General features: G+C 52.8%; 1 protein-coding gene across 1 annotated transcript; it reads right to left on the bottom strand.

Moving 5' to 3' along the window:
* Nucleotides 1–45: 45 nt before the first annotated feature.
* LOC131269304 (mucin-2-like) lies at nucleotides 46–27,034 on the bottom strand. Its single transcript, XM_058271654.1, has 13 exons — nucleotides 26,975–27,034; nucleotides 26,791–26,925; nucleotides 23,361–23,622; nucleotides 22,760–23,274; nucleotides 22,219–22,670; nucleotides 21,873–22,144; nucleotides 20,659–21,796; nucleotides 16,290–20,580; nucleotides 13,953–16,097; nucleotides 6,895–7,396; nucleotides 1,147–1,734; nucleotides 768–1,081; nucleotides 46–704 (listed from the first exon to the last, which is right to left on the bottom strand). The coding sequence occupies exons 1-13, from the start codon at nucleotides 27,032–27,034 to the stop codon at nucleotides 495–497; spliced, it is 10,884 nt and encodes a 3,627-aa protein (XP_058127637.1). The 3' UTR covers nucleotides 46–494.
* Between the last annotated feature and the right edge of the window lie 551 nt (nucleotides 27,035–27,585).

Below are 27,585 nucleotides of genomic sequence, written 5' to 3'. Positions count from 1 at the left end.
GTAGGTAATGTTTCAGTAAGTTCCATAAGTGATGGTTTATTTATCAACTTGAAACGAGAGTTAGGCGCTAAAGGGTAGCTGGGGACACCAGGGAGATTTTGTTTTTCAAACAATGAAAAATCGGGAAGAGAAACAAACTGATGCACCGGCTGCAAAGATGGTGTTACAGGTCGCACCTACGGTCCATTAACTGACTTGGGTACTGGCATTCAACCGTGACCAGTGACGCCCGACTGACTACGGAAGCTTTATGTTTGTTTGTTTTTCTTCGTTTTTAACTGCTAAACTTATAAATAACGCTTCCCTAGTGGAACAGCAGCTAGAGAGCAGACGCCAGTCTCGTGATCTTTCCTTCCTATCTTCTCCGTTACAATTATAGACAAAACAAAAGAAAACTACACACGCACATACACGCACACAATTGGGAACGGATAGCGTTGGCGAGGGCTCAGGGCGAAAATGCCTATCCGCCCTCCGCGGTGCTGCAGCAGCTGTTAATCCTTGCAGCCTAGCCCCGCCGACCAGTTGCAGATGCCCCCGACCGGATCGTAGCTGAGCCCCTTCGGGCACGTGTACTCCCAGCCGATGACACCGCCGATCTCCATTTTGGCACAAGAGATGAACTTTTTGCACGACAGCGGATGCGGGAAGTTGCCCTGATCGAGACACTCGATGATGCCCGGACCGTGCATGATGACCTTTACCTGGAACAGACGATGAGGTTAACGAGTTTGCTCTCTGTCTCTTCCCCCGCTTGGAGCGCTTACCTGGGAATTAGATTTCCCGATGACACGCGCATCCCCATCGTCGTAGTAGTCGTAGTCCAGGGGCGACGGTCGGTAGGTGCGTCCGGTGAAGCTGTCACCCGCGGCGGACCGGCCGGCACCGTCGTGTGCGCTGTGGGTCTTCTCGAAGACGGCTGGTTTACGCTTCCGGGCGGGCGGCAATCCGGCGGTCGTGTCCTGCCGGGGGCTGATGGTGGCCGTCGCAATCGGTGACGTGTAGTAAACGCTGCCAGGATTCGCCTGCTGGTAATAGTACTGCGATTGCGTCGCGATCCGTGGTCTCTGCACGAGTTTCTCTGCGGTTGAAGTGAAGGAGAATGGAGTGAAGTGTCTCTCGTATGAATCTCAATCTTGTACTTACGCGATCGGCGGGTGGATGTAGAGATGGCTGGGGCGGTGTAACCGAGCGGGTACGGGTACTCGTGGGTGATGTTGTAGCGGTGCGTGGTAGCGCGCTGATTCGTCCCGACATGCTGCTCCTGCTGGACGGCAACTACGGCCGGCTTTTGCTGTTCGTCCTGCAGCTCCTTCTGGTCCTCGTAGCCGGGACGTGCGGTAGGGGTGCTGGTGATGGGTAGAGGGGCGCGCGAGATCGTCGTAATCGCGTCGAGCAGCTCCTGCTCGATCGAGGCGGGATCTTCGCGCTGTTCGCCGATCTGCTGGTAGCGGTTCTTCGCATTGTACAGCTTGTTGTTTTGCCGGATGCTCGGCTCGATGTCTTGATCGCCGTCCGGCAGCCCTTGCGTCACGGGCGGCACCGTCGTCGCTACCGCCACCGAGTTCAGCGTGCCGGGACGGTATTTGCTCTTGCCGAAGAACTTACTGCTTGCCGGTGGCGAAGACCCGGCTACGGTGGATGAAGTCTCCGGTGCGGGAGTTGTCGTGCGCGTCAAACGGGTTCCATTGTTTCGGCGCTTGAACAATGCACTCGACGGTCGGGTCGCCGGCTCTGTGGAATGCAGGAAAAGGAGCAAAGTTAAAGCAACGAGACACGGGACGTATTCAAACCCGCTGCCATATGTCGCTCCCCGTTGCAGAAGTGGATTCGACGGTATGTATTCAGGAAAGCCCTGTACTAAATATTAATCTATTGTTTGCACATCTGCCCAATTTGCCAATTGGAAGGGGGAGAATACACGATGCCACCGATACTCAGAACATGCCCACGCTGTCGCTGACCCATATACATTGATGGACATAACATCACCAGCAGCACGGAGCTTCAAGTCACGCAAAGTTGACCCAGCTCCGATTAGCAAACCATTGGATCGCCTGAAATGGAGATACCTTTGAGCTAAATAATTAACGTGGTTGTGTGACTAAGTGTTCGTAGTGGCACCACCGTTCTCGCTCCGTGCAAGACATTATTCTCTGTATGGTATGTTGTGTCATCGGTATGCTGAGAAGATGGATCACCGAGGCGATGACAGGGCTTTGTTCTGACGAGGTGAAGAAGCAATCCATTGCACAATTCCACTACTGCCGCTTGTGCCCTCCACTTTCGACTCGTTTGAGGTCCACATGCTGATCGGTGCGATGATTGGACGGACATTCGATGGCCAAATACAAAGCGCGCCAGCTTTCGTAACGCTACGCCACACCGATGCTCCATTCATTGCGCTCGGCAGGGAAAGGCAAACTTCGCGCCTGGAGATCGCAGCGACACACAGTCGCTGCTCCAGAGGGTAGCTGCGTCATGCTTGACAGGGCATTAGTAACATAAGTAGCAGTGATGGGGCAACCCTTCTAAGCGTGCTGGACGCCGAGCGTTGGTGCAACACTCTTCCGTTAAGTTAAAAAGTTCACCACAAACAAAACGGTTTCTTGTGTTCAAAGAGACAATCCACAAGACATTATATTAATGCTGTACACTCAAACAGCTGCAAACCAAAACCAAATGGACACAAACAACAGACACGATAACGATGCTTGATAATATTATAATATAAAAAAGTCTTCTTTTCAGAGTTCTACGGCTTGTGACAGAGCAGTTACAGAATTCAAACGACAAACAACCATGCTGGAAAAAGATAAGAAACAATTTATATGGAAATTAAATGTTTTTAGTGTCCAACGTTCTAAAACGATATAAGGATGAAGAAAAAATAATTGAAATTTGATCCACACAAGCGACAATATGGTCAAACGTGGGTTCAAATGTGAATACACCGACATCTTGCATAACAAAAAAGGCAGTGTGTAGCTACATTTTGGCTTCACCGTAAAAACCCTTGACTTGGCAGTGAAAATGTAATGAGGTTTCTCGTTTTCTTTTCGCTTCATTTGACCGACGCGTCAGCGAAGACTTGCGCAATGTTGCATCGTGGGTCAAAACGACCATCAGAATCAACATGGTCATCATCATCATTCAACAACGAGCATCGTGGACAGGTCCAATCCCCCCCAGCAGCCGTAGGCTGACCGTGGCTCCCTCTTGGTGCAGAAACACGAATAGAGAAAACAAGAACACAAAAAGGCGAACGTGACGTGTCGCGGGAGATGCTGGCCGGAGATGTGAAATGTACGAGATGCGCGTACATATTGGAATATTATTCAAATGTAGGATCCGTGTGCTGCGCAGTACGCCGCTTTGGTCCACCACAGCAAAAACCCGATCACCTTGAGACGCGAATCGATGCTGATCGTGCCTCGGGCCCGGGGTGAAGAGTCGTGGCTTTCGGATGCGTGTGAAGCTCGCGGACAGCATCCTTAGGACAGCATTGAATTAAGATAAATTAGCAGCGAGGCGAGGAAGCAAATGGAAAGCGTGAGGCTGCGAAGGCGAAGGTGGACGTCGGTGATCGGGCTGTTGATTTTATCTGCTGTTGACATGGAGAAGATCCGGATTCCAACCGATTTGCGTGAGTGTGCCTTCAAATATGTGGTGAGCAGACTGACTCACCTTAAAAGAGGCAGCATTCCTGCGTTTGAAACACGGCGTAAATTAAAGTGTCCACAAGCGTTAGGCAACCTTAGGCAAGGTATGGAAATTTTCAATTCTCAGCTATTGGTTTCCGCAGCTCACTTATAAATGCCTTCCGAGCTCAACGAATGCCATTGGACTTAGTTGTTAGACACGTAAGGCCACGCTATACTCCTCTAAGCAATATTGAACCAAATATGCCAACACAAGATCTAAAGCAAATGGACATGGTGGTATAGGTTTTGGGTATTTGTGACATTCACGAAATACCGATTTTGCCACTCAAATGTTTGGAGCACATAGAGCTGATTTTTGTCAATTAAAGCATCCAGGCTTTGACGTCATGGAGCTAAGACGAGTGCCTGGTATTGTGCACGACATAGTTGACGAAATTTCTGGAACCATATCCATGTTTTCAGAATGATGCAATCTAGCGACACAGTGAGTTATTGAGTTGATAATTTTATTTAGTGCTGTAAAACTAATTTGGGAGGTTCCATCCCAATCAAAATTAGCCGAGTGTCAAACGAAAGTATATAAATATTAGTTTATTGAATACCTATCAAGACATGCACGTTGCATTTCGATCGTCAACTTGATTTCATAAAACATGGAAAAACCTAGCCACTTCCAGTATTTTACAATTTAATAACATTCATTAAGCTATGTTTTTGGCTTTAATAACCTGAAAGCGTTTATCAAAACCCTTATCTATTGTGGCCCGATTTGAAAATGGTTTGCATAATTCAACCAACATCGAATTTATTTTCCTCTATAGAGGAGATTTTAGTTTTCGGTGTTTCTAACCATAAATAATACATGATACATGGATGACGGTAAAATGGGAAAAAAGATCTTAATGCGTTTCATTAGTCGTAGCGTGTATACCAATAACCCGGACAGGCCAGTAAGCAGTGCATATCCAATTTAGAAAAAAAGATGCGTTCGCGAAAACCTATGCTAAATAGGGTTTAATTTGAGATAAAAAAAAAAACAAACCATAACCCGTTGAAAAATGTAAATTAAAGAAAATTGTTAGCTTAGTTTAGCTATTCAATTAATTCACTTCATGAAAAATGAAGTGCAGACGAACTGTTCATTGTTTATAGAAAGGAAAGTAAGGCTCCATTGTGTGTCTTCATCAGTTTGGTAATTCACGAGATTTGTTTTTAAATTTCATCTTAAAAAAACCTCGGACCCCTCGGAGCATTGGGAAGGAATTGGGTCAAAAGAACGAGGGCGGCCAGTTTGGCTGCGTGGACTGGCTGTGCGATTGCATCACGGATTAGGTTGCGTTTTTTCGTTGTTGTCTATTTTCTTTTGGCATGTCGTAAGGCACTGTGTTTTGGCCGCAGAGAACGCCCCAAGCGGGCCACCGTGCGGCTGGCCACACCGAGATGACAGCGACGATGACGGTGGCCGAAACCGCTGAAACCGGGGCCGATTCAGCTTTTCTAATGGTACGATAATGACCAGCAGTGCTTGCATGACTGTGTAAAAGCGAGTTGACGGGCGTGAAAAACAAAACCATTGTGGCGGGCAGCGCCATTTGCCGGATGGAGGCTTATGGGTCTACCGTACCAAAACGATGCCGATGAACCACAGGAAAATTGGCTGGTCGAGTTGTAGTTGAACGCTCTTAACGTCAATACTTGCATTCCGGGTTGATTACAACACAATATGAGAATATGAGTTCTTGTTTTTCCAAATTAACGGGATTCCTCTCTTCAGTATTTTCGGCTGGTGGCGATACCTCCGATGTAACATTCACTCTTCGTCATCTTCGCAGCCTTTTTATAGTGTCAATTCGTAGTTGAATATAAAAAAATAGCACTGAATCGAGCAGAAGATGCTGCAGCCTCTAGTCCGCAAAGGGGTTTGCAACTACTGTTGTTACACCCGTACTGATGGCCCGCCATAATTATGCGGCACACATTTTTCCACGGTCCGCGAGCCAATCTCCGTGTGGACTTTATTGGGTGCTTCATTCATTCAGCTTCCAATTATGCGAGTGGTCCAGATTTTATACATCCAGTGATGCGGGCGCGTGGCACTAACCCCCTTTGGCCGTTGGTCGTGCTTTCATCATACGACTGAACTTATTTGCCTAATTTTCATCGCCTTTCTGCGAAGGGGGTTCGTTCGGTGTCGGTTACGTCTGCCCTTTGCGCCCTATTATTCGTCGCATGTCTTTCCATATCATTATAAGTTTTTTTTTTTTAATTTAAAACCGGTAATTCCAGTGTGAAACAATGTATTCACTTTTTTTAATCATGGCAAACTCCACAACAGAGAGGTTGGTCGGCGCCACAAGCGTATGGTAATCAGACTTCCATTTTTTTTAATCGTTATCATTTTATCGACCGTTCCATTTAAATCAGGTTCTAAAGATACCTTGTGTTTTTTGCTATAGGAATCAACATGGTTATAAAAATATGACATAAAGAATCCAAAAACTTGTCTGTTTTGTAAAATTGGCTCTGAAATTAGCTTCGATGTAGCAAAAAAAAGGGAACAAGCAAACGCAATTTATAACTTTGTCAACCACACTTCAACGCAACCTGTCGTTTCGAATGAATGAACACGGCTCGAAAGGCGGGTTTACGTAACGTTCATCTCGCGATCGGAGATGATTGGGGAGTGCTTTTTGACAAACGTCCGGCATTTGTTTATCGCCGGGAGCGGGATCCAGCGAAATAAAGGTGCAAACACGAGAGATGTACGAAAGGAACAAACATGCTAAACAGATTGCCCAACAGTAAAACGAGTGCCAACACACAACACAGTGCAAGGATGGAGAAATGGCTCCCTATTCCTGTCACACCCCGCCTCGGATGCTGCGTGATTACAAATAAAACGAAAGGGAACGCACACTTTCACTTCAGCAAACAGCAGGCAGCAGAATCATAACCGAGGCAAATTGATTACTTAACAAACGATAGAGAAAAAAGGGCGTGAGTGAGCGAGCGGCAACGGGAGTGAACGATCAATAGTAAATCCGCACGTGGATGGCCGGGCGACAAAATCTTCAGGCCGAGGTTCGATTTCGCTCGACCTTCGGTCGGTGGACGTTTGGAATGCGAGGCAAGCGATCCCCTCGCGAGCGGCGTGTTTATTCGCGTTAGTCGATTGCTGCGACACCCCGCTGCCCCGCTTTGCCCCCTTCCCTTTCTACCCGGACCTTACCTGATGGCTGATTGGAGCCGCTGCCGCTGCTGGTAGTGGTTGGCGGAGTGGCACTCTCACTGCCAGCGGTCGTGCTGAAACCGGTTCTGTTGGGGACACCGTATTTGCGCCGCAAGCCGCCGCTGGCGAGCGGCTTCGGTCGGTCGTAACGGACGAGCGGTTCGCTGCCGGCGGTGGCGGTGGTGCTGGGGCTGGTGGCGGCCTCTACCGCTGACGTCACCGGGCTCGTGCGCTGCCGATTGCCGTTCGCGAGCTTGCCCAGGTAGCTGTTGGTTGGACGGCGGCGGCGAGCCAACAGTGACGTCGTCGTCGGTGGCGCTGGCGTCGTCGGTGAGTCGGACTGTTCGCCGCTGGTCGACGGCGCTTCAGAGCGTCGCGTGCTCTTGGTGCGAACGGTTGTGGCTCTGGTTGCTGCCTGCGGCGAGTTGCTGCTCGGGGTGGTTGGCTGCGAGTTCCCGCCAACGGACGGACGGCGTAGGCTCGGTCGGAACTGCGGTGGCACCTGGGTTGTACCAGCGTCAACAGGAGACAGGAGCAACCGGTTGCGAGAGGAGGAGCAGAGGCGAGAAACAATGTAGGAAAGCATACGTAAAGTGTTAGTACATCGGGGCGGCAACATTAGGATGGCGTTGTTGTTTTTTTGGAAGGTTTTGAAGTTGTGCAAGTTTTGTCGCATCAACAGGATGCTGTTGCAGCGAGTGTGTCTATGGTAGGATGAGTGCCAGTTTTGTGATGTTGAGTCGTCTGTATTCGGGTAGATAAAGCGTCACCTGGCTAGATACCGTTCCGTACGGCCATCTGGCCAGCAACACTCGCGTGGGCAAGAATATCGTGTGCATATAGTTGAAGGCAAGGAAATTTGGAGTTTTGGAGTTTACGATTCGACATTGGGTGTGTACCTACGATCGTCCTAAGAGTAGGTTTACTAACTTCTAATCGGGAAAAACCAACACAAAACAAAACAAGTTACTGGCAACACTTACTTAGGCGCAGAGGCTTACCAAACATGTCCTTAAACTAAAAGCCGAAAGGGTTGCATGCAGCAGGTCTTATCTCTTATCATGCAAATGCTATAAGTGTGCTCTTATTTTCTATTCTAGATTTTACTACACCAATTTCACGCTGGGGAAAGGCAAATCAAAGCTCCTATCGTATATGCTATCAACTAACGTGCGCTCTCTTCTACTTCGACTCAGTCCCCTTTTATAATAACTTATTTTATTGTTCTAGTGGTGATGTACAACTTTACAACTTCCATCCTCCGTACATTATTTGTTGGTGTCGTAAAAGCAACTCCTACAGCTGCGCTACCGACAGACCGATTCACCGTCTAAAACCCACTCGGGTTAGTGGTCTGTATCAACGTCGATTGTTCGCTCCTTCGAGCACGGAGGTTGAGTGGATATTCCGCTTCCAACCTGGTTCTTTTGTTGATTTTATAATTCAACCGATAGAAACTGGTTCTACAAGGTTGGCCGGGCCGCTAAAATGTTCTAAGCGGCGAGAGAGATCCGAGAGATCCGGCTTATTTTCATCACAGGGGGGGAAGGCGACAACAGCGTTAGTCCTACTGAGGAGGGCCCATGTGAGCTGTGGCTAATTGGTCTCGGTGTGCTGCTTGTTACTCCTACGGCACTAATGCCAACCCTAACGTCGGAGGCGACTGGTTACAATGTGGGACGTAAAAAGGTGTTTTATTTTACCTATTTGAAGTGCGAATAGGATTTGGTAAAACGAGCGGAACCGGTTCGTCGTGGTTCTCATCTCCTACAGGGCCGAAAGGATGCAAGTCCTGTGTCTGTACTTTTGCGCAACTTCTGCACCCCAAAATCCCAAAGCCGTTTAAAGACGCACGCACAACACAAGACGAAAAACAAAACTCGTTTAAAGAAACGTCCCTTACGTAAACCGTAGACACGACGTGAAACCTCGCCCGGTGTCCCCTTCCATAGGCAAAAAAGGAGCACCATTACGAATTGATTTTGCTCCCAAAACCGGATTGCATTCCAGCGGCATGGGGGCCTACGAACATCATCACCCGGCCGGGTGAAAGTAGGTGTCATTTCCGTTCCGCACACCACCATAGTAGGCAGAAAAAAGGGCAACACAATGCCGGCCACGAAGGAGAGAGGGGTGGGGGGGAGAAAGTCATATGTCAGCGATTACGTTTGCATAAACATTTTACATTCCGTCTCCCTTCGGCTTGTCGAAGGCAGACTTCGACCGAGACCGCGAAGTACATCGATCTTCGATTTAAGAAAAAAAAAAGGAAAACGAGGGGACAGGCAGAAACGGAAAGTCAATTTTCCCAAGCACCGGCGAGCTTTCTACTGTCGGAAGTTGGGTATTTGAAAACCCTGAACGGCGGTCAAAGAAAGGAGCACCGAAAGGGCTGAAACAGACGGTGATCCCAGTGAGAAACCGTGGGCTCATGTGCTCGTCAATTATGGTATTTTTCAGTAGACCCTGCGAACGGGCACCAATTTCGCGAACATCGGCGTTCGGAAGATTGCGGTGTGCTTGGTGCGCAATAGGAGTTAAAGGAGTGTAGGCTTCGTAATAGGTGAAAACAACCTGCACAACCAGAAACCTCCCGGGGGGATCTCCCAGCCGTGTGTGCACGGGAACCCGTTCGGTTACGCCAACTGTCAACTTCTTACATAACGCCGTGCGCAGTACACCTTCGGGAAATCGCTTCACCGGCGAGATCTGCACGGGTGAAAGGGATTGCGGACGTGACAGAAATTGGATGGAAGAGCGACGGATCCATTAAACCGTAATTTCTTCCAGTGGTCGGACGGCGATCCGCCGTCTTGTCTTACATCCGTTTGCCGTTTCCGCGGAGCTGCAGCGAATTGGAAAGTTTGATCTCCCGGCGGCATTCCACACTTCAACCCTGCGTGTGGTCAGGGTTGGAGAAGGAGGAGGAGGAGTAGGAGAAACCCAACATAGGACTTCGTGCGTCCAGGTGTTTTGGTTCCTGCTTTACTCGTTTTACGTGCAACTCAACCTCCTGGTTCCGGCTTTCGAGGAACTAGCCTTTAGCGGAAAGTATTACGTTGTTCTATTGCCTACACGTTGTGAGGTCCGTTTATTTTATATTTTCTTTTCACTGTTTCGCTCCAGTCTCGTGCTTTTTCATCCGTGTATAGTCATAACCGCGAGCAAAGCCCTCTTAGCTGCGTTTAGCCTATATTTTTTAATAACTCTCGTACTGCGGATAATATAGATCCTAAGATTGAGTATCGCCAATCCGAACCTAGTCCTACTAATTCTGTAAGCCCTGATCGTCAATAAAGAACCGCAACATCCTGTCGTGCCAGCACCAAAACGGCACACACTCTGTGCTCAAATTCACTGATTCACTGCGGCATGTTAACCACCTAGGATAGCTGCATCACCTTGAAATAAGTCTCCATTAAGTAAAGCGGCTGTGCTATTTCTACGGCAACGTAAACCGCAGCGTTTTGTTTTTACTTTTCCCCTTTTCCTAGCAAGCAAGATGGTTGACGTATGACTATGCGGGTAAGTACCAGGCGGCTAATAATAACCTTATTAGTGGAAACATTGCAAGGCTAAGATCAAGCATCCAGCCGACTTTTTCACGGGGCATGGTCGCCAACATTCAACGTTAAATGCTATATCGAGCTGAGTCATAGATTGGTATCACTTTGTCAATGTCAACTTATTGATCCTTTGTACCTATTTATACTGATCCTACTCATATTGGGTTTATACTGAGTCAGCCTCAGGAGCTGTTTAAACTGATAATCAATGATTCTTTCTTCTTCAATGATCGTAAAGATTCATAACTAAGTAGTTCGAGACATTTTCTAAAATAAAAGACTATCCTGAGTTACAGAAACATTTAATCGTTTGTCTACAACCACTGCTTTACAGCAATCTAGTTTAAAAAGTAAGATCTTAACCATTCCATTGACAAGAGTTTCAATAAGAATAACCATAAGGGCGTGAATGCTCTTCCAACGACTTAAAAAGAACCTCGTTTTCCAGTGACACGAGAGTGTTGTTCGACAAAATGAAAGAAAAATCAAATCTTTAAAAACATACTTGGTTTTCGATTCATTGAAGTATCAAAAGGTAGGCAAACAACTTTTGTCGTATCGTATTTCCAGGCCACCGACGTGCCAGTTTCATAAACACGTAGTTCCAAAGACACTACGCTTGCCTTGCGTAACGGCACGCACGGTCCTATGTCCACCGTGAATATTACCAAAATGGGCGATGATGTTTCACATCCATTGCGCAACGGACCCGACCGGTTTCGTTTGGGGCCGGATTCTCATAGTTGGCTCAAGGGAACGCAACATCGAAAAGCTAATTTCACTACTCCTCACTCGCTCTAACGACTCAGCATGACGTGTGCCCATAGCTACAGCGACGCTGCACTTCCAAGGATGACTCATACTAAGGGTAGGATCTTGGATCTAACGACACATGACCTCGGGCCAATTCTGCGCTGACCTAACCCTCGTTTCGGATCGCTGCCAAAGGGGATTCGTCTAGTTGGAGCTCAGTTTTGGGCAGAAGCACTCAACAAAATCGACTACGAGTTGGAATATGCCGGCCAAAGCCGGCCGTTACCTAAAACGTATGACTTGTTGGCATAGCAGTCAATCTAGGGGTCTATGCAGATGTGCCAATCCAATTCCTAACGGAAAGAGTAAAACGAGCTTTACAAGTGTTTAAAATTTCAGTTATTGAGTATTTTGCCTTAAAGTGTTTTGTCGTAATGGTGCAACAATTAGATAACTAAAATCACTTATGAACTAAACAATAAAGTGATGGATACTACTATTTACAAACAAGAAGATCGCACGCGTAGAAGGATCGAATCGAGCGCTTTCATGAACCTCCGCTCTAACTGACTGCTGGGTGATGGGTGTCGGGGGTCGAGATATGCCCGGTATCTTTTCGAAATGTTCTGCCTGGGACTGCTGATGCGGTTACCGTAAATTTACCTCCGCCTTTCACAACATTAGACTATAAGGTACGTTACTAACTACGGGTTGTTGTGGGTAAAATCTTTAATGCGTTTGAGTGATTTAAATTCTTTTGCTGCCGAAGAATCAGGACAAAAACTGTCCGAACTCCTAACCTCTATGTATGTCTGACTGATGTGAAAATGAAATATCCTACAAAAAGACAAATTCCAACAGCTACGATTAAGGATCTTCTCGGCAGCAATAGAAATGTAGAAAACAGAAAAATATCTAGCTCATAAAATAGTCGATAAATATGCCACTCGCTAAGACATCATCTTTTGCTATTTGGAATATCGCGCTCTGGAGTCCACTTCTTCTGTCTGGTTGGTGTTTCCAGCCTTCTGTATCTATGCAGTTGCTTTATGCCATTCCGAAAGTTCGGAAAAGTCATCTCCATCCTAAGGCAAAGATCTGATTTCTTAGAAGTATTGCATTACAGCAGTGTCTATTTTAAATAACTGACTCTCCTTCTGGACATGATGTAGTTGTTGCGTGTGTCCCTGACTCGATTCGGTTTGCTTTCGAGGTTGCACTCTGTTTCATTACATTGCGATTCTTCTAGCTACAACGGTGTTTTCTTGCTGAATACTAACAGTACTCGTCTTAACTACGCACTGTCTTATACGGAGAGGCCGCCCTAGGCGTTCGATTGCTGACGCTACACAGCAGCACGGGCAACGTTCATGATTTCGAGCTAAATCAGGCGGACCCTCTGCTGTCACCGGTTTCTGTTTGCGCCTCGGAGCTTCACATTTTGCGCATTTCATATTGGGCTGCTTTGGGTGGTTCGCTTTCGCTTGAGCGACAACCCAGGTCGGGCGACTAAAGGTAAAGGTTAGTGCGGCACAGTGATTCAGAACAAAACGGCCTCGCTAGGACTACACTAACACACGACACGACAACAAGAAGACAGTCTCTCCTCGCCTCGCCCCGATCCGCCCGCAAGCGGTCCCGTGTCACGGTGTCACCGTGCCCAAAATGGCGGGCGTGTGACCACCGTTGGTGTTAGACAAACAAATTAGCACATTATTTAAACTGAATGTATTACATTATTATCGAAAAACATTATCCACTTATACGAGTTATATAAAAGCATAGCTAAATATTGGGGGAAACAAACGGAATGCAAACTAGATTAGAAGTGAGTTAAAGGGTAAAACGGGGTAATTTTAAAAACTGAACGCGGGACCCCAAATGGAACCCGCTGTTTGACTTGACCGGCTTTCGGGTGCTACTGACAGTTCCCTCCCTGCCAACAAACTGCTTCATCATCTCTCAGACAAAAACCATGCAAACGTTGCTACGGCGATAATGTACAAGAAGCAAAAACGAATGCAGAAAATAAAAATGTAGAATGATTTTGTTTTCATCAAAGAACAATAGTTGTAAGGTGCACTGTTTAAGTCTCCTTATACCATTGCCCACACACACGCACACATACATACACACACACAGATATACGAACGCAAACACACACGCACGCACGAACACACACTACACACAGAGGTTTCTATGGCATCGTCTATCGGTCACTCCATAAAATCCAGCGTTAGGGCTTAAAGAGAGGAAAACTTAGGTTATGGACAACACGAAAATAGAAGGTGAATAAGTGGTTAGAAAAAAGGATCTCGTGACGGCACAAAAAAACGAGTAGTAGTAGTAGTAGTAGTAGTAGTAGAAAGTAGTAGTGGGAGAGTGGTCCTTCGGTCCGCTGGTTGGTTTTGTTGTAGTAGTTGTATGCTGAATTTGCCTTAGCAGCTTGTTTGCTTGTTTTGTTGGTTTGTTTTGTACAAAAGCGGCGCGCGCTGAACCACCGATCCACTAGCACGCCGGGTGTCGGTAGTGAGCAGTGGACGCTAGTGTGGTAGCGCGGGACCGTATAACCTCAAAACGATTCTCTCATGCTCGCGCGCCCCGCGCCCCGTCTCACGCCACGCCACGCCACATCTGTCGGACTGGCAACCCTCGCCGAGATGTGTGAGATGGCCCGTAGCAGTACCAGTACCGGTACCGGTAGCGGTACCAGTACCGTGCCGTACGGACTTAACTAACCTCAGCCGAGCGGCGCTGGGAGTAGGCGGCGGCGACCGGCGAGGGTCGGGCCCGCTCCGCACTACCGCCACCACCGAGGATCTCGCGGTCCAGCAGCTCGGCCTCGAGCGCCACCGGGTCCGGGTCGCTGGTCAGCTGGCGCGTCTGCTCGTCGTTGTCCAGCTCCGGGCGGTAGACGGGCGAGAACAGGCGCTCCTGCCGCTCGCCGGAGATTTCACGCGTGGTAAAGTCGCGCAGTATCGACGACAGCGGTACGCTGTACTTGTCGTTCTTGCTTTCGATCTTCAGCTCCGCGGCGCTCGCGTCCGGCAGCGTTGCCGGCAGCACGTACTTGATGTTGAAATCGATCTTGGTAATCGGTGCGGCGGTCGTCGTCGTCGTGGTGGTGGTGGTGGTGCGCTGTGTCGTTGTGACCGCTTCCGTCGTCGGTGTGGTCGCACCGGTGGTGGCCTTCGAGGCGGACGCTCGCGGTAACCCACTCAGGGGAATGTCCTTCGACTTCCGGTACGAGGGAACCTCGGCCGTGGTCTGCTGTGGGTTGGCAGCCGGTCGCAGCGACTGCGACGAAAGGTACTTGCGGTTGTTCGTGTAAAGTCGACTACCGCCGGTCGTACGTGACGCACCTGGCGACGTCGTCGTTGTCGTGGGAACCGGTTCCGTGGTCACCGGTACGCCACCATCACCATCCACCGTCTGTTCGGCCGAGCTGTACTGGTTGTACGCAAAGTCTGGCGACACGCGAGACGCTACCGGCACGGACTCTCCTCCCGGGCGTCGGGTGTACTTCTTCTTGGTAGCCAGGGTAGGGCGCACCCGCACTGGACCGAGAGTGGTATCTAGTGGCACCTCTGGGGTCAATGTTGTCGGTTCCGGCGTCGTAGTCTCGGTCGTGGTTGTCGTCGCCGTCGTCGTGGTTGTTGTCGTGGTTGGTGCGGTCGTCGTCGTCGTCGTCGTCGTCGTTGGTGTCGTTTCACTGGAGGGCTCTTGGAAGGAGAACTCGGCCGGCAGGGTGTACTTGTTCATGATCTCGCGCTGAGTCGAGGATGAGACCGGTGCGGGTTCGGTCGTCGTCGTCGTGGTAGAAGTGCTGGCAGTGGTGGTAGTGCTAGAGAAGGTGGTGCTGGTGGCTGCCGCCACGCTGTTGGTGGTGGTCTGTTCTTCGGTCGCACCGAAGTCGTCTATCGTGTACGGCTTATAGCTAGCGTGCCCGGCGAGCGTGTCCGGGTCGGTGTTCGGTGGTGGCCGCAGGCTAGTTACCTGCGTATAGCGCTCCGTCTCCGCCACGAACGGCGTGATCGTGAGCGGTGGCTCAACATCGTCGGCCACCGGCGGCTCACCGGTAGCTGCCCCGAACTCGACGCTCGAGATGCGCTCGATCTCCTGCTGCGGGGCCACCGTCTCCGGCTCCGCATCCACCGGCGGCAGCTCGGTCGTGGGGAACCCGCCCGCCCCACCCTTCTCCGCGTCGAACAAACCCTCGAGCGGGATGGTGGACGTCTCCATCGTAAACACGCTGTTCGACGACAGCACCATCGTGCGCCCGGACACCGGTCGACCGTCGCCGCTCTCGGTACTACCGACGGTGGCCGGCTCGTCCTCGCTCCGCTCGGTCACCCCATCCGGGTTGCCGAGCGTGGTGGTGGTGCTGCTCGAGCTGGTCGCACTGCCACTGCGGTTAGCCGCCCGGTTCGGCTCCACCAGCCGGATGACGATCTTGCGCTTGATCTCGCCGAGCTTCTGCATCACCGGCGGCTCGTCCGGGTTGCTGGCGTTCTTGGTGTAGATCTCCACCACCCGCTCGATGGTGACGTGCTTGTCCGTCCGGTTCGCCGCCGGCAGCTCGATCTCCTGCTCCTCGGTGCGGTAGATCTCGGTCGACGACGGTACCGACTCGTTCTCCTTATCGATCGAAAACACGTGGTACAGCGTGGTCGGCTTGACGGTCGTCGTCGACGTTCTACTACGGTCCTGCAATACATTGACATCATCAATATCGATATTATCATTAATCGTGTAGATCGTGTCGGCCGTATTCAGTGTGGTGTAGTGAGTTTCATCGGATGCGGTGTAGTATTCGGTGGTGGTTCGGTAGCTGGTGTTGACTGTATCCTCGTACGAGGTAGTGTTCTCCACCTCGTTCTCACTCTCCGACCGGCGCACGGTGGTTGTGGTGATGGTGGTCGTGGTGGAGGAGGAGGTGTTGTTGTTGTTGTTGTTGTTGTTGTTGTTGTTGTTGGTGGTGGTGAGAGTGGAAGTGGATGAGGTCGATGGTGTCGTGTCGTCGGGCGTTGTAGCAGCGCTGTCGTTGTTAGGCGAAGCGGTAGAAGCAGCTGTCACCGGCGTCTGTGCGCTCCTGTCTCCGGCCGCCTCCGGCACCGCCGTCGTCGCGCCGCCCAACACAGTCTCCGGCGTCGTCTCGGGTGCACTGTCCGGCGCGATGGATGTGGTTAGTACACCGACCGCACCACCACCGAACACCGGACTCACCGGACGTGTTCGAACGGAACCAACGCCGTTGGTGGTTTGATTGCGTCGACCCTGCGTTCGTGGCGGGTAGCGACGTGGCGGCCCCTGGCCTACGGTGCCTGCCGTCGCCGCCACCACCGGTCGTTCGCTATCGTCCGAGGCGTTCGAGACGGTCGAGGGCGTGGTAGATCGCGGACGACCAAAGGCCGGTCGGGACCGGGTGGTCACCGTGAAGCGGGCCCTCGGTGTTGTGGCACTGCCGCCGCTCGGTGCGACGGCTCCACCCGAGGCAGTGCCGAAGGGGCGGCGCGTGCGGGTCGTGAGGGACCGCGGAGTCGAGCTCGCCGAGCCATCCGAGCCGGAGGCAGGCTGGTTGTTCTTGAAGATGAACCGATTGCTGCCGCTGCCGGGTGAAACGCGCGACGGTCCGGAGCTGATGATGCGCGGGCCTACGGGGCGCCGGAAGCCGCTCGGGCCACTGTTCGGTGTGGGCGGCACCTCTCCCGAGGTGCGCGGTCGTTCGGCATCGCCGGCATCGGGGTCACGCTGCTGCAGGCTGTTGTTCCCGTCCGGCCCGAGCGGACCGGGGAGCTTCTTCGCCTGCCGCTGTATCTCGTTCTCACCGTCGTCCTCCTCGCCGCTGTAACGGCGCTCCTCGGAGGAGGAGGAGGACAGACCCGGCGGTCGACGCGGCGTTTCGTTGTACCGACGCGTGGTCAACCCACTCAGCAACCCTCCACCGTACCGCTCCGCGCTCGTCTCTTCCTCGAGCGTCGTCCGATCGGTCACCTCACCGTCGGCGAACGTCGGCGCCGGAGTCGTCGTGGTCGTAGTAGTGGTCGTCGTAGTCGTACGTGCGTAAATCTGGCGCCTCGGCAGCAACCCGGAGGTGCGGTTAATCGCCTTCTGCTCGACCGGCTTAGCCGCGACCGTGCCCTTGTCGAACGAATCCTCAAATCCGGGCCGTGCGGGCCGGTTCTGTGCGTACGAGGGGCGACGGCGGGTGGTTCGTGGTGCCAGTGCCGGTCCCGCCGGTTGTTCCTCGTTGTTTGTGGGCGCCGAAGTTGTGGTCGTGCGGGTACCCAATCCGATCGGCTTCCGGCGAATCGAGGGCACGAACGATGAGCCGCCGGATGGTGTTGGAGGAGCCGCCACGTCGGCCGACGCCGTCGTTGCACCAGCCGCCGACGCCGGATCTTCCGTCGTGGTTGTCACACGCCGCGAGAGCGAGAAGGAGGGCCGATTGCGGCGCGTCGGGATGAACTTCTTGATCGGTTCCGTCGGCTCGGGCGCCTCCGTCGTTAGGTACTTACCGGTGAACTTGCGACGGGTCGTACCCGCGCCGAAGCCCTTCGCCGGGCTCTTGTTCGGTATGGACTCGGACTCGATCTGCTGACTGTCGTTGAGGCGCACCTCGGCGGGCAGTTTGCGCCCGAGCAGCGCCGGACGGGCGGGCCGTGAGGTGGGCGCACCGCCCGCAATGAGGTTTGCGCTTGGATTGGGATCCGTGGTGACCGAGGCGGCCAGCGTGGATAGGGTGTCCTCCGCCTCCTCCTCCACTCCCGGCGCGGCCTGGTTCGTCAGCTCGGGGAAGTTGAGCAGCGCCTCGCTGTTCATGAGGTCGTACGGTGACCCGATCTCGTTGGACGTCTCCGAGATGACGGTCGTGAAGTCCGAGTTGGCCACATTGCTGTCCGGGTAGGTCGGCTCCACGGTGAACGACTCGCCGGTCACGGCGGACGTACCTGCCGTCGTCGTCGTCGTCGTCGATGGTGTTGTGGTTGTTGGCGGTGTACGAGATGCGAACAGTCGCTGCCGGTTGATGGAGGGCCGGTTCACAACCGGCAATGGCGCTTCAGCGTCCCGCTCCGTATCGACCAGCGATGGTGTGACGGCATTGACCGTCGGTGACGTACGCCGCCGGGTCGTACGTCGCCTCTTAGTGGTCGATATACCAGGCGCCCGTTCCGTGACCTCGTTTACGGTCGGTTCCTCCGGTGGGGCGAAGCGTGAGGCGGCGGGTCGTCGCGCGAACGGTCTCGGAGGTTGTCTCTCCGGCTCCAGCTCGGTCTGCTCCACCCCGACCACGGGTGTGGTACGCAGGCGGGTCGGCCGCGTCGGTCGTGTTCGGCCCGGTATGAATGTTTTGTTTGTGTTCACCTCCGACACGACTACGTTCAGCGTCGTGTCGCTCGACTCGGTGGTGCTGCTGGGGACGAAACGGCCCCGCAGGCTCGAGGTGGCCAGCTTGCGTGGCTGCGGTGTGGTCGTGTCCACCTCCGCCGCGTTCACGCTGTACACGGTGGTGAACTCACTCGCCGGGCTCGGTTGCCTCGGCTCGGTGCTGAGCGTTTCGCCTGACAGATCCGCGTCGCTGTACGTGCTCGAGCTAGCCGGCTCGGCCGGCGTTGTATCGCGGACGTTCGGTGTGCTGCTGAGCAGCTCGTTGCGGTTGTTGAACCCGTACCGCAGCGCCGTACCGAGCGTGAGCAGAATTCGCTCCTGCGTCATAAACGGATCGTCCGCGAGGCGCGTGTAGGATCGAATTTCCGGCTGTTCCGTGGTGTCGGTTTCGATGCGCGGCTCCTCGGTGGTAGTGGTGGTGGTGGTGGTCGACGAGTACTCGGCCGTACTGCGGCCACTGTACACGCTAAAGTTGAGGCGTCGCAGCGAGCTACGCTCGGACGGAACGACGGTCTGGCGCTGGGGTTCCGCCGTGGTTGAGCGGGTGCCTAGGGCGAAGCGGCTCGCGGCAAAGTCGCCGGCAGATGGTCGTGGGCGGCGGCGCGCGGCTGGAGTCGTTGTCGAGGGAACGGCCTCGTCGGAGGGCTGGCGAGCGTTGACGCCGTCCCGGGCAGTAACGGGCACCCGAGGGACCGGGGCCAGCCGTTCGGTGGAGGTGCGGAAGCGCACCCGGCCACGGTTGCCGGCCCGTACGGGGGGCCGCTGCGTGCCCTGCGACTCCTGCACCTCCTCCTCCGGCGTTCTACCGGCCGCCTGCACCTCGTTGCTGTCCGGTGCGGCGGTGCCGACCCTCCGACGGCTGGCGCCTGAAAGGTCAAATCTCTGGGAATTGGAAAAACTCACCTTCACCGAGCGCAGTGTCGTTGCGGTGTCGGCATCGGCTGCCGACGCTCCTCCGGCCGTGCTCGTTGTGGTGGACGGGCGCGTCGGGCGGGTACGCCGGAATGGGCGCGGCGCGCCCTTGGTCGGCGCGAACGCACCACCCGAGGCAACCTCCCTGCTAGGGTTAGTGACGGGCTCTAGGGTAGTGGTAATGGTAGTGGTAGTAGTGGTAGTGGTACCCGGTGGTCTCCTAGTTCTTGTGGGAAATTTGGGAATCGAGTTAGCCGTGGCATCGTTAGTGAGGAGCGGACCGGCCGTCGATGCGGCGCTTGCTGCCGTGGTCGCCTCCGGCCCATCCGAGCCGCCGGACTCGTCGGCATCCCGCACGAGCTCGGCGCTCTTGCTGGGGCTCGTGCCCAGCGCGTCCGTACCCTGCAAACCCCCCATCTCCAAACCAACCACACTACTACCGGTAACGCTTTCACCCAGGTTAAAGACTGTGGTTACCTCGAGCGTCGTGTCGGCGTTACGGTTTACCGTCGACGGGTCCGCGTCGTCGCCGAGCGACTGCTCGGTATCGGTCGCGGTCGCCTCGGTCTGGTAGTCGGTGCTGAGCACCTCTGGCTGTACGTCGTTGTTCTGTGTATCGGTTGGGCTCGGAGTGGTGGTGGTGGTGGTGGTTGGATTTGTGTAAGAAAACTGTAAAGTGGAAGGCTCGGTAGTGCTGACACTACCGCTACTGGTATAACTACTTCTATCGTTACTATTGCTAATACTGTCGCGACTACTGAGAGTGTTGCTGCCAGTACTGCTGGTGACACTGTTGCTGTTGCTGTTGACGCTGCCGCCGCTGCTGGCGCTTGTACCGCGCTCGATGTTACTGTATTGTCGTGTGCTGTAAGGTATCAAGTTTGGTTCTGATGGTGGTGTGGCATCGGTAGTAGTAATGGTTGATGCTGTGGTGTAAATGCTTTGGAAGTCTGTAGATGATACCAAAAGAGAGGAATCTGTGCCTACATCATCGGTTTCCGCTTCCTGAAGGCTGCTGCTGGTGTACTGCGCACTGGGCGTCCGTCTACGATCGATGGTGTTGTACCTGGGCGGGAGCAAGGGAGAAAGATTACAGTTTACCAATGAGCAAGCACTCCTTTAAGCCGCTTCAAGCTTAGCTTACCGGTTTGACAGTGGGCGCAGCGAGTCCTTGTCGGTTTCGGGTGCTGGTTCCGGAGAAATGGTGGTCCGGAAACGGTTCCGGTTGAGTGTGCTGTACTGCACCTGCCCGGTTGGGGCACCCTCCCGGCTAGCGCCCGTATCACGCTCGCTGCTTTCCTGCTTATCCTGCTCCTGCTCGCCGGACGGAGCAGGCCGCTGTCGCCGGATGCTTACGTACTTGGGGCTGGTGGTCGGCTGTCGGGCCTCGAAGGTGGACGGCTGGTTCTCCTCCTCATCGATCTCGTCGTCGTCGTCGTAGCGGTCTTCGATCGAGGCGACCTTCGTCGGCCGGGCTCGGTTCAGCGTCACGTACTTCGGCTTCTCCTTGAACACTCCCTCAAACTCGGGCAGCTGATCGAGACCTTCGTTCTGCGGACCGACGCGACTGTTGGTGTACGAGTTGCCCCGCACGACCGACGAGTACTTGTTCTCGGGCGAAGCCGCCGTCCGTTCCGGCTTCTGACTCTGGTTGAACGTGATGGCCGGTCGGAACGTGAGCCCGGCGTTGCCGGTGCGGCTTAGTACGCGCTCGTACAGCGATTTGCTTATCGTTGGTGGTGTGGTCGAGATCTGGTCCGATTCGCCATCCTTCAGCACAATGGAGCCGTCCTCCTGGGCTTGCAGCTGCTTCTCCAGCTCCTCGATGCCGCCGACCTTCTTGATGAGCGCGATCAGTTCCTTGATCACTTTCGGGTCCTCCTCTGGCTGCCTCTCGACATCTTCCTCCTCCTCCGAGTAGTCCGTCTCCACCGAAGGTTCCGTGGTGGTGGTGGTAGTTGAGGTTGCGATACGGTTGAAGAAGTTGCTACGGTTCGTCGAGAGAGAAATACGTGCCCGCTGCGTGGTACTCGTCGTCCTGGGCGACGGTGTAGTTGTCGTCGTCGTGCTCGTCGTCGTGGTGGTGCTGGTGGTCGCGGACGTCTTTGAGCAGATCACATTACGCGCGTAATCGCACGAGTCCGCCAGCTTGTTGAACACCAGCCCGGAGGGGCAGGTGAACTGGTGAGCGACCAGACCGAGGCTAGGGCTGTCCAGACACCAGAAGTACTTCTTGCAGTCTCTCGGGTGAGGGAAGAATCCTTCATCTTCGCACTTGAAATCTGTAGGCACATTGACCATCGAGTTGAGTACGCGTTTGTTCGGGACACCAAACCCTAAGCTTTAGCGAGAACTTACCTGATCCCGGATCGGGTGTAGTCGGTGGCTGTGGTGTGGTCGTACGCCCTCCGATATACAGCGAGCCTTCGGTAGTGGTCGTCGTGGTGGTGCTTGTCGTAGTAACACGGCTCGGCCGGGCAACCTTACGCCCCGGGGATGTTTTGAACGATGCCTTGATTTCGTTGTTATTGTCGGTGTTAACGCGGTTACGAGTCGTCGAACCGGTGCGACTACGCGATCGACTGGGTTTGCGCGGTCGGCTTGGAGCAGCAATGTCGTTCACGCCGACCCTATGAAAAGAAGCAAAACATTGAGAAGATTGAGTCAGCATGAGCTCACAATGCGCGCCTTAGTGACAACTTACTCTGTACTGGCCAACAGTGCCTCCTTTGCTGCCTCAATGATCGGATACTGCTTCCCGTGGCACGTTCCTCGGAAGTCATCGTTGTCGATCGACCAAAACATGATACCGCCTAGTCCGTTCTCTGCGACGTACTTAGCCTTGCGGCGCGCAATGGCCTCGTCATCGTAGCCAACCCACTGATTGCCCTTGTAGGCGTATGGGCCCATCGCCTTCGGATTTGGCTGCACCACCGTCCAGTCCGTGCTCTCCTTTAGATTACTACAGATCTCGTAGTACGCCAGGTAGCCTTTTTCGCGCGTTGCATCACCCTGCTCGCCGGGGCCATCCGCCGGTGCGCCGATGTCGGTTGCGTCCGGATTGTACAGCGTGTACGAGCGCCCGTACGTCGGAATACCGAGTACCAGCTTGTCACGGTCCGCTCCAGCGTTCAGATAGAACTTTATACTATAATCCTGCAAATGATAACGCGGTATGGCACAATGTCAACGCAAGGAAAACAACAGGGTTGATCTACCCTGACAGCAGATCCAGCTACACTTACGATATTGAGTTCCGAATCGTAGTTGTACTCTGAAGCTTCCTCGAGCGAAAATAGCGGCGAATGGTGGTTCACCGCCGGCTCGTACGCGCTGTGGTAGTCATAGGTGAGCAGGTTGAACCAATCCAGGTACTTGTTCAGCTTTGGCACATCGTAGCCCTTCTCAACGTACTCGACACCGGCCGGCACTGCCATCGTTAGCAGCAGCCGCGGGCGACCCGTCTTCGATGACTCGCGCTCAAACTCCTCGCGCAGGTCCTGCACCAGCTGGGCGTAGTTTTCGCGATCCTTCGGCTTCGAGCCATCGCGGAACGCCGGATACTCCCAGTCGAGATCGAGACCGTCGAAGTGATTCTGGCGCAGGAATTTAATCGAATTCTTCACGAACTGGGCACGCCGCTCCGAGTCGGCGACCAGCGGCGAGAAGCGTGACGATCCCTCATTCCATCCGCCGATGGCGAGCAGCGTCTTCAGGTTCTTGTTGTACGTCTTCAGTCCAGTGAACTTGGCGAAACCACCTGCGGAAGGGTAAAACAACACGAACGGTTTTGTCTTAAATAGTACACGCTCTCACGAATCTCTTACAGCATGAGGTTTCACTTACCTTGTTCGATGTCCTGGTACTTGTCGTACGGCTTGAGCGTGTTCTCCTTGGTGAACCCACCGAACGAGTAGATCAGATGGGTGCAAAGGTACGGGTTGATGTTCTGGGGCGTGAATTTGGCCGTACCAGGTCGATAGACGGACCAGTTTGTATAGTAGCACACGACACGCTGATTGTTTTCCGCTGCCGACACTCCATTACTGCTGTACAGGGCAAGAGTTGTCAGTAGCAGAAGTAACCATGTTGCCGCTCCTCTTTGAAGCTACAAACGAAACCGAGTCAGATAAACAAAGGGAATTCGATAAGTACTAGTAGTAGGCAGTGAGTGAAGTACACTAGAGTTTTCGATCATATATCAATGAACTGCGTTGAAACAGCGAGTCTGCAATTGGCGATTTGTTTGCATTGAGTGTTGACATGACCAACAATGGCTGTTCACAACACAGTCACAGCAGAATCAAAGGCACACAAACAGCGCCAATGCGAAAGGGCGAAGTGGAAGACATATAGCAGCATCTGGATTTTCCGAATCATGGAAAAGGGGACAAGGGAGAGTAAAAAGACCACTATGTGTGTGTATGTGTGTGAATGTGGTAATATTCTCACGCTGGACCGCGGAGGCACCTGGGTTAGTTAATTAAGTGTGACAAAGTTACAAAATCTTCATCGCTTCGAGCAGCGCACAACACAACAAGGTAAAACGGCGATGCTGTGACTACCGCACCAAAACCTATTGTGTGCTCTGGGAAGCGTAATCTGTGGCAACGGGCAGCCCCACGACAAACAGAGAGTGGCTTGGGTGATTTTGCTTCGAGGAAAAAATTTGTCACAAGCAAACGCTGTGGCAAATCGGTTTGCTGTGGCGGTTGGGAAAAATTGCACATTCCGTTACGACTCTCCCTCCCTTTATGTTGTTGAGGTGACACGACACGCGTCCGATCGCGTTCTGCGGCTAGGTGTCGTAGGGTGCTGATAGGAGAAACATGAAACGGTAGCCATTTGGCAACGCATCGTCCAAGACACTTAGGAATGACATTTGGTCAGTTGGATGATGGATCTAAGCGTTTCCTCTTCGTTTGCCGTTGGCCGGTCTGCGATACAAGTATGCTGTAAGCGTCGAGCTGTAGCTTACAGATGGTCGTAACATTACGACGATCGACAGAAATCCATATATCTGCGGGACAGTGTGTATGCCTTGTGATGCGGGACGATTTACACCCTGCTTTAGGGACAATTCTGTTCCGTACATTCTTTACACTCACGTTGAACTCAGTACTTCGTGTGGTAAGTGGCACTTGGCATCTCTTGAGGGAAGAGTTGCTATAACTTATTGATGGGCGGTATTAGATCGGCCGTTCTTTATACTGCGATGGTGCATGACTCGCGATTTGAAGCGAAGACTTCCATCGAGGTTTGATTTTCCTGAGGGCAGTGCATCGGAATATAACCCTTCCATTGGCTGTTGTGCAACAACACAATGCAGAACGCATACCGAAAGGAAAGTCGTACGGAAACACGCAAAACAAACAAACATACAGTTAAACACCCAAAACTGCAAATAAATAACAGCTTCTGCAACAAAAAGGCCGAGAGAGACGCAATAATCCCATGGGAACGTGCAGCAAAACAGTGAACTTGCATGGAAACTAAGTGCTGTAAGATATACTACTGCGCGAACTTCCTGTGAAGCGTATGCACGGACCGTTGTGCAAAATCTTTCGATAAAATCAGCCGATGGAAAAGTTCTTCCAGATATAGGGGACCTCCCTGCGTATTGAAATGTTGGATGCCGCACGTGTGCGTCGTTCCCACGCGTTATGAAATCGGGGCCCACTACCTGCAGCCGTCCGCGGGGCCGTTTACATCACGGTCCCACCAGAGCGCCATTGCCAAACGGTTCTCTTTCGCGTTTTGTGACAGCACAGCGCTGTGCTATGGGGCTTTTCAGGATCCGCTAGGGTCGATAAGCAGAAATAATGATATACATACAGTAAGGGGTCGGGGTATACACACACTTCCTATCGATATGAGTGACGTGTGTCGATGGCGCACTACAATCGGTGGCGGAATGTGGAGCGTTGGTCTTGCCACAGTACGGCAACACCGGGCCCGATTGCCTCACCGGTTCGGTATCGTAACGTCCGCTTGAGCGGTTCGGGTGACGGTCACGGAGGGCCTTGCTTGCTGGCACTATTGCTTGTCATGGACGCAGCGAAAAACAAAATATAGCCAGAGTAGAAGAAAAACAAAACAAAGAGACTTCCCTCCAATACGTATGCCCGTCTGTGACGGTCAGCGGTGATTCGGACACAGGCAAATGTACCCCGGCGACCCAATCTAGTTTCACAGGAGACGTAATGTAGTTCGCCGGGCAAGGTAGTTGTCTCCGAACGATCACGAACAAGGCGACCCCCACTGGGACACACGCAACTGGAAGGACAGGGGCTGACGAGCGTCGGGTGACGGTAGCCCCCAGCACATTTGTGCTGGGGTTTTGTTTTTCTTGTTGTTGTGCACTCTGTTGTGAACATTCAATACCATTTTTCCGATCGTGTTTAAGATCGTCTAGCCAGACCAGACCGAGTTGCTATGCGAGGACTCAACTGTTGCGGGTTTACCAGACTCAGCCTTCGGTCTTAGATGCAGTTGCTCTTTTGCGGATTCGACAAAGGTACAGCTTTAGATGTCTGTACCATGCGTCATTAGTTCACCGCTGAATGCTTAATGACCGCCCAACTCCGGCGTTTAGTTCCCGCTGTACTGCAGACCCACCGAACCGCCATCAAACTCCACTGCTGACAGCCGACGACAGCCGCAAGATTAGCCAACCGTCCATCGTTTTGAATGCATCTAAAGAAAATGAAGCGAAGGACATACTTGGCTGAGCCGTTATGGTCTTCTCAGCTTTCCAGCAATGTATAAAGATAGTAATGGATTTTCCAAGTATTAAAGCAAAGCAGCAGTAACTACTATTTACCAAACCTTGAACCGAAAGGTTAAAGGTTTTATATCGTATTAAACTTCTAATGTTGCGTTAAAGCAGAAAATTGCCGTATGTAATACAAAGTGGCTACTACCAAAGTATAAGATCCAACCGATTGCAACGACATTAATGCGTTAAAGTAATGAGGTCTGTAAGTTATGTTACATAGAGCCTCGCACATTCTCCCGAGTGTCGAGTGAAAGAAAGCGGTCCGGCACACGCATCATGTTCACACCAATTTGTCGTGGCAGATAACAATCACATTGACGGTCAGTGTTCATAACACACTCGGTGAGCATCACCATCAGCATCACCGGCATTCGGTGGCACATCGGTTTCTGCTTCCACCAGCTAGTTGGTTGCGTCACCGGTCCATACCAGACTTGGCCCGGGTGTTCCAATTTCCACGCCGAGGCATAGCAAAGGGGCAGCTATGTGGGACATTACCCTGCGCCACCACGACGAACCGCTCAGGCGTTCAGCGGTAGCCAGAAGCCCAACGGTGGGGCATTGATCAACATTCGGACACCGCGTGCTGGGCAACTTTGCATTGCGTGAGTTGGCCGTCGTGCCACTGCGGACCTACGAGGTATGCGAGGAATTCGAACAAACGCATCGTCGAGAGCAATACCGTCGGTGTAAGGGAGTGCGGAGAAGGAGCTAGATCTAAATATCTTACGCCGACCGGCATTGCCTCTCCGACGGGCCATCGACCTGACAACGTGTGGCAACGACGCACGATCCGTCTAGATAGAATGTGCAGCTGTACCAGGTCACCGTCTCCCGCGGAAGGCAATTAACCGAGTAAACCAGCAACCACTTGAGCTGCTTCTTCTTTGGTCTGTGCCAGAAGTCGCCGGACCTGGCTTACCTTTTATGCCCGTCATCACTGAGCCTATGATGTTTTGTACAGTGTGGCTACGCGAGCGATGTCCACACGGTGGTCCAATTGGGCGATGACGTCCCTGACGCAATCGCCACACAACTATCTGATTTAGAAGCGAAGCTGCACGTCTGCACCTTATCGCCAGCTTCGCATCGAGTGGCGTTAGATGCAATCGATTGCAATTAATGATCCGCGCGTCAACATACTTCTCGACGGTGCATGGTGGAGTCTGCAAATTTAGCCAACTGCCAAGAGTTGCAATTGCATCTTTGCTTCTTCTACCTCCGGCAGGTCCCTTGAGGTCCACACCACGCTGATAACACCGTTAGATGGAGGTTCCTCTTTACCATCTCACA

Source organism: Anopheles coustani, chromosome X (genome assembly GCF_943734705.1).
Source record: "Anopheles coustani chromosome X, idAnoCousDA_361_x.2, whole genome shotgun sequence".
Taxonomy (NCBI): domain Eukaryota; kingdom Metazoa; phylum Arthropoda; class Insecta; order Diptera; family Culicidae; genus Anopheles; species Anopheles coustani.
The sequence above is the reverse complement of the archived record's forward strand: the minus strand, read 5'-3'. Positions and strand labels throughout refer to the sequence as shown.